The 8907-nt window shown below is 77.5% G+C and overlaps 1 protein-coding gene across 1 annotated transcript; it reads right to left on the reverse strand.

Annotated features, from left to right (window-relative positions):
* Positions 1-6751: 6751 nt before the first annotated feature.
* Positions 6752-8419, reverse strand: PIM3 (Pim-3 proto-oncogene, serine/threonine kinase; the record flags this gene model as incomplete). The annotated part of the gene is made up of 6 exons (XM_084255634.1): positions 6752-6939; positions 7018-7194; positions 7452-7821; positions 7963-8013; positions 8097-8206; positions 8335-8419. The coding sequence occupies 6 exons, from the start codon at positions 8417-8419 to the stop codon at positions 6752-6754; spliced, it is 981 nt and encodes a 326-aa protein (XP_084111760.1).
* Between the last annotated feature and the right edge of the window lie 488 nt (positions 8420-8907).

Here is an 8907-nt window from a genome sequence, read left to right on the forward strand (position 1 = left end):
CCAAGGTGGGGCAGCCCAGGAGACCCCCCCCACGGCAGCGCGAGGGCCCCGGCTGTGCTCAGGAGGGGGTGTCGCCGCTGGGACCCCCCAGAGCTGCTGCTGGTCTAAGGCTGTGGCTGCAGCTGGGGAGGCAGAGGGCGCCCCCACGCCCCGCCCCCCGGCGTCCCCCCATGCTGGCGGGCAGCAGCGGCGCCCCTCTCCCTGGTGAAAGGGGCTGTGCTGCCCCGGCTGGGGGTCCCCCGCACGCCTGTCCCGGGCGCCCCCTCTGCCGGCCTCTCCGGGTCCGCGGGAGGCCGCGGGCCGAGTCCCGGGGGCGCCCCTCGCGGGCGGGAGCGCGGGGCCGGCGGGGGGGGGACGGGGGGGGCGCGGCCCCCGGGCTGCGGCGCGGAGGGCGGGAGCGCCCAGCACCCCGGGGGCGGCGCGCGCTGGCGGGGAGGGCGGGGCGCCGTCGCGGCGGGACCCCGGGAGGTCCGGGGCGCAAGGTGGCCCCGAGTCCCGCGCGGCGGGGCGCGCACCAGGGGGGCCCGGGGCCGCAGGCCGAGCGCGGGGGGCGGGGGGAGGCAGCACCGACCCCGGCCGGCCGGGCGGGCCAAGCGCAGACGGCGCCGGGGCCGGGGCGGGGGCCGCCGGGGGTGTCCGCGGCCGCGGAGGTGAGGAGGGGCCGCCCGCGCCCGGTCCCGGCTCCCGGGGGCTGCGCGCGGGCCGGCGGTCTGGGGGCGGGGTCCAGCCCCACCCCCAGGACGCAGCGGCGCGCCCCGCGGGCAGCCCCCCCCCCCAGGCGCCGGCTCGCGCGGGCCACCTCGGTCAGCCGGCGCCGGGGCCACCTCCGAGCGCCGCACCCGCGAGGACTCGGCCTCGGAGGCGCCGGGTTAGGCGCGTCCCCTCCCGCCCGGCCTGTGGGCCCGCGGGGCGCCGCCGGGAGCTCGGGGTGCGGACTCCGCGGCGGGCGCCAGGCGGGAGGCCCGGGGCTGGGGGGGGCTGTAGGGGCGCGTTCCAGGGCTGGGACACCGGTCCGGGAATGGGCTATGGGGTGGGGCGCCTGGCCCCCCAGGAGGGGACACCCCGGCTCTGGCGCGCGGGAAGCGATGGGGACGGACAAGCAGCCGCGCAGAGCCAGCTCCCTTCCGCCCGCTGCCCGAGTCCCCGAGTCCACGGCCCTCCGCGCGGCGCTCGGCACCGGCGCGTCCACGGCTGCGAAGATGCCCACACTTTGGGTCCGGCCGCGGGCCGCCCGCACGGCGCGCTCCAGGCCGCATCTGAGGGGCCGCCCCGGCCCCCTGGGGAGCTCAGCCGCGCCCTGCCCCGCGCGTGGCACCGCTTTGACTGGCGCCTGGACCTCTGGCCCGCGGCCCGGAGCGGGCGTCCGGCCTGGCTCCTGGTCTCGGGGCGTCGGCCGTCCACTGCCAGCCTGAGGCCGGCTCTGGGTCTCGCGGGCACCCGCGGGGAAGAGACGGACGCCGCAGGCCCCCCCAGCCGCCCGCTGACCGGCCGGCCCCTCGCCGCCCTCCGCGCCACGCGCCCCTTCCCCGGCCGCGCCTCGGCGCCTCCGCCCCAGCTCGCCTGCCGGGCTCCGCGGCCTCTGCCGCATCGGGCCTGCCCCGGCCCCCAGCGGGCTCCCCACCGCCGTTCCCGGGCTCCGGCTGCCCGCCGTGCCCCGGCCCGCCTCAGGGCTCTCCCCTCGTCCGTGGCCGCACGGCCGGGACCTCTCGCCATCTCCTCTGCTGCGGCCGGCGCGGCGTTTCCTTCACGTTCTCTTCGGTCCCGGCGTCCGACATCCGTTTGCCGCTGCTCCGCGGCTGACCCGCGTGTGGCTTCGCGGGCAGCGACCTCACGGTCGCCGCAGGGGGCCGCTGTCAGGCCACAGGCCAAGGCCCGACGCCGCGGCCCTCACGCGCCAGGGGCCCCAGCCCGCCCGGACGTCCGCGCGTGGCGCCCGAGCCTCTGGCGGACCCGGGTGCGGCGCGTCGGCCCGCGCCCCAGCCCCTTCTCCCGGCCTGGCTGCCGCGGAGCGCGGACCCCGGCCGAGCGCGGACCCCGGCCGGGGCGAGGCGGCTGCGGGCGCTGTCTGGGCGCCAACGAGCCTCTCGGCGCCAGGCGGGCCCAGGTCCCATTCCCGCCGCCCGGGAACCCCACGTCCGCAGCGGGACGTCAGGGGCAGAGGCGGCCAGAGGCGGGTCCGGGCCGAGCTGAACGTAAAACTCACCGCGCTCTCGTGTGCTGGCGACACTGACCCAGAGGGGCTGGGGCGGACGCCCAGGGCCGGGGCAAGGCCGCGAGGGCTCCCGGGGGCCGCGGGGCGGGCCTGACGGCATCCGCGCCCTGGGTCCGGGCCCCGCCAGGCAGCTGCTGCGGGCGCGGCGCCTCCCTCTGGGCAGGGCCGAGCGGGAGGAGACGGGCCCAGGTGGACGCCACCGGCACCGGGCAGGGGGCTCGGCGGGGCGAGCGGGCGGGTGGCCAGTGCTGACCGGGGCTGTGCTGCCGGCGGCGGCCCCGGCCCCCAGCGGCCGTGTCTTCTGCCTCACCACGACGGAGCACGCAGGCAGAGCTGTCAGGAGCAAGACGAGCGGCCCCGCAGGTGAGAGCGGCCGAGCCTCCGGCTGGTTCCCCGCAGGGAGGCTCGGTTCCCCGCAGGCGGAGGCGCTGGCCACCTGGCGCCAAGAGCGGGTCCCGGCTTCAGAGGGCGCCCGCGGGGCCAAGGCGGAGTCGAGGAAGCAGATTCCGGGAGGCCCAGCACTGCCGGGCGGGAGCCCGAGGGCGCGGGCGGGGGAGGGGCCGCCGGGTCCCCCGGGGTGCAGGCCGCCCTCACATCCCCCCCCCCCCAGCGTGGCGCGGGAGGGGCCAGGCCGGCACCGGGGAGGGCCGTCCTGCCGCGGGGGGCGCTGCCACGCTCGGCCCACGTCTGCCGCCGCGGGGTCCGCTCACGGGAGGCGGCGCCGCGGGGCGTGGGGGCCACGACGAGGGCTGGGGGCTCCGGACCAGGGCTCCAGGGCGCCGGCCCAGCGAACCCGCTGCAGGCGGGAGGTTCCCACGCAAACGCCACCCCGAGAGGCCATCGTGGGGACACTCGCGTGGGGCCGGCTGTTCCGCAGGGTCCGTCTGAAGCGCGCCGGCTGCCCCGTCACAGAAGGGCAGTTTCTGTCCATTCCGAGTCTGGCCGGACCCTGCCCCGGGCTGCAGCTGGGAGCCCCGACCCCGGCGTCATCCAGGGGCCACCCCAAGTTCCAGCACCGCGCGCCCTGCTCCCTGCCCCAGCCTCACCGCCACACACACGCCATGCGCGTGCACATGCCACACCCACGGACACACCGCGCGCGCGCCACACCTGCCCTTCACAACACCTGTGTCCGGACATGCCTGCACACGCAGCCCGTGTGCCCGCACCAGGGCGCCCCCTGGGCCCTGCAGCGCGGGCTCCTGAGGCCCACCGCGGGCCCTGCCCTCTGCTGGGTGGACGCCCCACTGGGGGGCTGGGCAGGGGTGGGCGGGCCGGGAGGCCTGAGCCCGGAGGACAGGCTGAGGCCACAAGGGAAGGCGCCCAGCTGGGGTTAGGGACGCGGCCAGGGGCCCCACCGGTGTCCGCATGGGCCGGGGGGACTCTGGGTTGCAGCGCCCACTGGGTAAGGCCGCTGGGCAGCCTGACGGGGCCGCCCCTCACGGCCCCTGGCCAGCAGCGCCCCGCCACACAGGCCCAGGCTCTGCACGTGAGGGCCGCAGGGTACCGGGGCGCTGTCCCTCCGCTCTCCTGCCGCGGGTGACCCTGTGGCCTGGCGACCCCGCACGGGATTCAGGGGCAGCCCCACCTGTGGACAGCTGGGGCCCTGGTGACCTCTCCTCTGCCCCAGGGCTAGAGGCCCTGACTCCCAGCTGTGGGCGCTGTGTCCCCTTGGCTGGCTCCCAGCAGCGCCACTGGGATGGAGCCGGCACTGGGCATCGGGCCCTGGGAACCCCGTGGGGCCCAGGCGGCACAGCATGTCCCCTGAGGCTGGGCCGGGTGGGGCGGCTGTGGGTGGCCAGGGCAGAGCTGGGCAGTGCCCTCCCGCCTGCAGAGGTCACCAGGCAGCCCCAGCTGGGCATTCGCTGAGTCTGCCCCGGCCCCCGAGGAGCCAGGCTGGCAGGAGCCCCAGCAGGACGCCTGAGGCGTCCCCGCCTCCCTCCCCTCGGTCTCAAGTGGAGCAGGGACACACCAGGACGGACAGAGGGGGTCTGGGCACCTCCCTGGAGCCCGACTCCTCTGCCTGCCTCAGGGCCTTTGCATCTCCCAGACGCCCCCACCAGTCCCTCGGCACCAGGGCACTCTGCCACGTCCCAGTGCCACACCCAGGTCTGGCCGGGAGGCTCTAGGGGTGCGGAGGCCCGTCCTCTCCCAGGCAGGGCCCGGCGCTGGCCGGGGGCCCGTGGGCAGGGCCAGGCTGCAGGGAGGGCGGGCGGGAGCCGGGAAGACCGTCTCTGCTCCCAGGTTGGGCACCCGTGGAGCCGTTGGGTGGGCCCGGCATGCTGCCCGCCCTGCCCGGGAGACGCAGCACCCCCAGAGGCCCTCCGGTCACCTCGCCCTGTCACCACGCCGGGCAGGGCCTCCCCGGCCGTCGTGCCCAGACCAGGTCCGCAGGAAGGGCCGGCCGCCAGCCGGGTGCAGCAACCCTGTCTCTACCCCACGCCGCCGGGAGCGAGTCCCTGACCCCGTCCTGGCTCGGGAAAGCTCGGGGTTCGGGGTCAATACCTAGTCCGCGTCCCGCCTGGCCCCAGCTCCTGGCAGCAGGGGGTGCGGGTTAAGGGCCCCAGGGCAGGCCGGGGCCAGCTCACCCCCCCGCCGCCTTCGTCCCTGGGTGAGGTGACTCTGGGGCCAGGGGCAGATCTGAGCTCGCTCAGCGCTGCTTCGGGTGACCCCCGGAGGGAGCCCCGGCCGTGGGGCGGGCTACGCCGCAGAGACCGGCCAGGAGGAAAGCAGCCACCGGCACCGAGGGGGCAGCCTGCCTACCGCCCACTGGCTGCCAGGAGCCCGGGCAGGGAGGGGTCACTCACGCGACGGGCAGGGGCTGCCATGGCTGCTGAGATCCCCAGACCCCGCCCGCCCAGAGGCCGCTCGCCGGGGCCAGGCCAGGAGAAGTCCAGGGAATCCGGCCACCCACCTGGCCTCCCCCAGCCATGCCGGGGTCAGGGCACACGGCCCAGGGGCTCTCGGGGGCCAGGTATCAGGCCTGCCTCACACCCCAAGGCTGCCAACACCGCACCCCTCGCGTCCAGCCCTGATCCACTGCCCCTGGGGCCCAGGGTGCTGGCGTCTGCACGCCTGGCTGTCCTTCCAGCCCCCCAAGCGCAGTGAGGCGGCGGCCATCCCCTCCGCCCAGCTTCTCCACGCTCCTGTCGCTGGCACGAGGGCTGCAGGGCTGGGGTCTAGATGCAGGGGCTCACGGGGCCCGGGGCGCCCACACCAGTGCCAAGGGCCCCACCCGGGTCTGCAGCAGGAGGAAGCCAGCAGCGCTGCTGGGCAGGGCAGTCCCAGGGAGGCTGGTGGGGCCAACAGGGAGGGGGCCGGGAGGGGCCACACGGCCTCAGGCAGCTGGGTCCTGCGCGACCTCAGGACCTCAGGTAGAAACTGACAAGAGATGCAAGCAACCGATCTGGGAGGGGCCAGCTGGGGGGCCAGCAAGGCCCGGGACACCGGCCCCAGACCCCAGGCAAGCTCCAGGGAGGGCAGCAGGGGCCTGAAGGAGTTCCCGCAGGCACCTGCCTCTCCAGGCTCTGGAGGGCAGGACCCCACCAGCCTCCACAGGGGAGGGACTGCACCCCACCCCCTCCCCCCCCAGCACCCCAGTCGGCAGCTGCTCTGTGCCAGCACACGCCAAGGCCCAGGGGCGGGGGAGGACCAGCACAGCACAGAGGGGTGTGAAGAAGCTGCTGGAAAGCCTGGAGGCGGGAAGGTGGACGGACAAGTAGGTGGACACAGGCACCCTGCAGCCAGTGCGGGCACCCCTGAGCACCCCACTGCTCCCGTGACGAGCCCCAGGGCATGGCAGTCCTGCAACTCCTCAGCCCCGCCCAGGCCCGGTGCCCCCGACCCCGAGGGGCTGGGTTTCCTGCGGCTGCAGGCGGAGCCTCGCAGCAACCCAGGCACCTGCCCACCCAGAACCCTCCCAGGCCCGACCCAGGCAGCACAGGTGTCCGCTACGTACAAAACAAATTTAATTGAAATGCCTGTATAAAAAATAAGATCTGCAGACCCCCCTTTGGAACTGAGACCCCCCCACCCGGGACCACAGAACAGCTGCTGAAATAAATTAAAGGCTGAGGCTCTCCCCACCCCCAGCGTCCAGAGCCAACAGGCCGCTGTACAAGTCAATAACTTAAGCCCACCCGCAGGGCGAACCCCGACCCTTAAATTAGCCCCTGTACAAGCCTCCCCGCAGACCCGGGCAGGGTGGGGGTCCCGCCCCGCCTCCCAGCCCACCCCCCAGGCGGCTGCAGGGAGGAGGAACCTCGAAGAATAAATTAAACAATAAATAGCCCGTGGGTGGGACGCGCGGCCCCTGGACACCCGCGGGGCGGCCTTGCATTGCTTGTGCGGTCCGGCCGGCCTGGCCCAGCGCGCGCAGAGGAAGCCAGGGCGCCGAGGGGCCCCTCAGGAGCCTGCCCGGGAGGGCCGGCCTGGGGTCCTCGCCTCCACGCGGCCGCGGCCCCTGGGAAAGGCACTCGAAGCTAGGGGGGCGCCGCCCGGCCAGTCCCGCGGGCGTCCACCAGCCAGGCCGGCCCCTCCTCACAAGCTCTCACTGCTGGAGGTGGTGCTGGCCGCGCCCCCGGCGTCCAGGGCGCAGAGCCGCAGCTCGCAGCTCTCGGGGCCGCCCGCGTCGGGCCCCAGCATCCAGGGGTGCGCGGCGATCTGGTCCAGCGAGGGCCGCTCGGAGGGCCGCAGGGACAGACACCACTGGATGAGCTGCTGGCACTCTGGGGGGGGGCGAGGGTCAGGCCGCGGCCCCCTGCCTGCGGCCCCCCCACCTCCCCCCGCCCCCGCGGCGCACGCACCTGGGGAGACCCTCCTCCGGAAGAAGAGGCGGCCGCGCAGGATCTCCTCGTCCTGCTCGAAGGGGATGTCCCCGCACACCATGTCGAAGAGCAGCACCCCCAGGGACCACACGGCGGCCGAGCGCCCGTGGTAGCGGTGGTAGCGGATCCACTCCGGGGGGCTGTACACGCGCGTGCCTGGGGGGCGCGGCGGGTCAGCGGGCCCCGAGAGGAGGGGCGCGGGGCGCAGCCCAGGCCCGTCCGCCCCGCCCTGGAGACACCCCGGCGCGCCCCGCCCCGGCAGGCAGGCGCGGGTCACAGGGCGCGGCGGCTCGGGTTTCACAACAACGGGGTGGGGGGGGTTCCCCGCGGGGGGGGGGGGGGCGGGGGAGCCCCGGGTCCCCGGCGCTCCGCAATGCGGGATCTCATCTCGGCCGCCCCCCGCCCCCCCTCACCGTCGAAGTCGGTGTAGACCGTGTCGCGCAGCAGCGCGCCCGAGCCGAAGTCGATGAGCTTGAGCTCGCCGGCGCGCAGGTCCACCAGCAGGTTCTCGTCCTTGATGTCGCGGTGCAGCACCCCGCGCGCGTGGCAGTGGCGCACGGCCGCCAGCACCTGCGCGAAGAAGCGCCGCGCCAGCGCCTCGTCCAGCGCGCCCCGCGCCGTGATGAAGTCGAACAGGTCCTGCGCCGGCTCGGGCCGCTCGAGCACCAGCAGGAAGCCGTCGGGGCGCTCGAACCAGTCCAGCAGGCGGATCACGCCGCGCGCGCCGCCCGCCGCGCCCACCCGGCGCAGCAGCACCACCTCCAGCGGCACCGCCGCGCCCGCCTGCGGGACACGCCGGTCAGCGCGGCTCGCCCGCCCGCCCGCCCGCCCGCCGGCCCGGCCGCTGGGCCCCCGCCCCGCCCCGCCCCGCCGGGCCGCCCCCCCCGGCCGCCCCCCGGCCCCCCCCCGCCCGCCCGCACTCACCAGGCTGCCCCACTCCGTCACGCGCTCCCTCACCACGTGCTTCACGGCCACCTGCGGGGACAGCGCGGGGCGCGGGCGGTCAGCGCGGGCGCGGCCGGGGCGGGGCGAGGGCCCGGCCCGCCGCGGCGACTCACCGGGAGCCCGTCGGACAGGCGGCTGCCCGCGTACACCGTGCCGAAGCCGCCGCTGCCCAGCACGGCGCCCACCTGGTACAGCTTCTCGAAGGCCTCGCGGTCCGCCTTGCCTGCGGGAGCGCGGGGCGCTGAGCGCGCGCCCGGCCCCCCCGGCCCCCCCGGCCCCCCGCCCGGCCCCCCGCCCGGCCCCCCGCCCGGCCCCGCCGCCCCCCGCCGCCCCCCGCCGCCCCCCGCCCACCTGGCGGCAGCAGCCGGGCCGGGAGCGGGTCGGCGCCGCCCGGGCCGCGCAGGTGCGCCAGGGACCCGAACTTGGACAGCAGCATCGCGCCCCGCGCCGGCCCGCGCGCCCGCCCGCCCGCCCGCCCGCCCGCCGGGGGCTGCGGCCCGCGAGCGCCGAGACCCGCCCGGGCGGGCGGCCGTCCGCGCGACGCAGCGGCCCGGGCCGAGCCCCGCGAGCGGCGACGACGCGGCGCGGCCGAGGGGCTCCCACGCCCCGGCCGCCTCGCCCCGGGGTTTTGGGGCGCCGCGCCCGGATCCCTCCGCGGGGGCGGGGCCCGCGCGCCCCGCCCAGCCCCGCCCGCCGGGTCTACGCGGCCGCGCGGACCCGGGGCCCGGGCGAGGCGCCGAGGCGACGGCGGGGCGAGCCGCCGCCCCCGCCCGGATGGCGGGGCCCGGGGCGCCGGGGGGGCGCGGGGCGCCGCCGGAACTAGTTTGCGGTGGCGAGTCGCGGAGGCGCACGGCGTGGCGCGGCCTGACGCGCCGCGTCCTCGCGCGCTCGCCGCCACACGCACTGTCTGCGCACGCGCGGTCC

This window comes from Talpa europaea, assembly GCF_964194135.1.
Source record: "Talpa europaea genome assembly, chromosome: 15".
Classification (NCBI taxonomy): domain Eukaryota; kingdom Metazoa; phylum Chordata; class Mammalia; order Eulipotyphla; family Talpidae; genus Talpa; species Talpa europaea.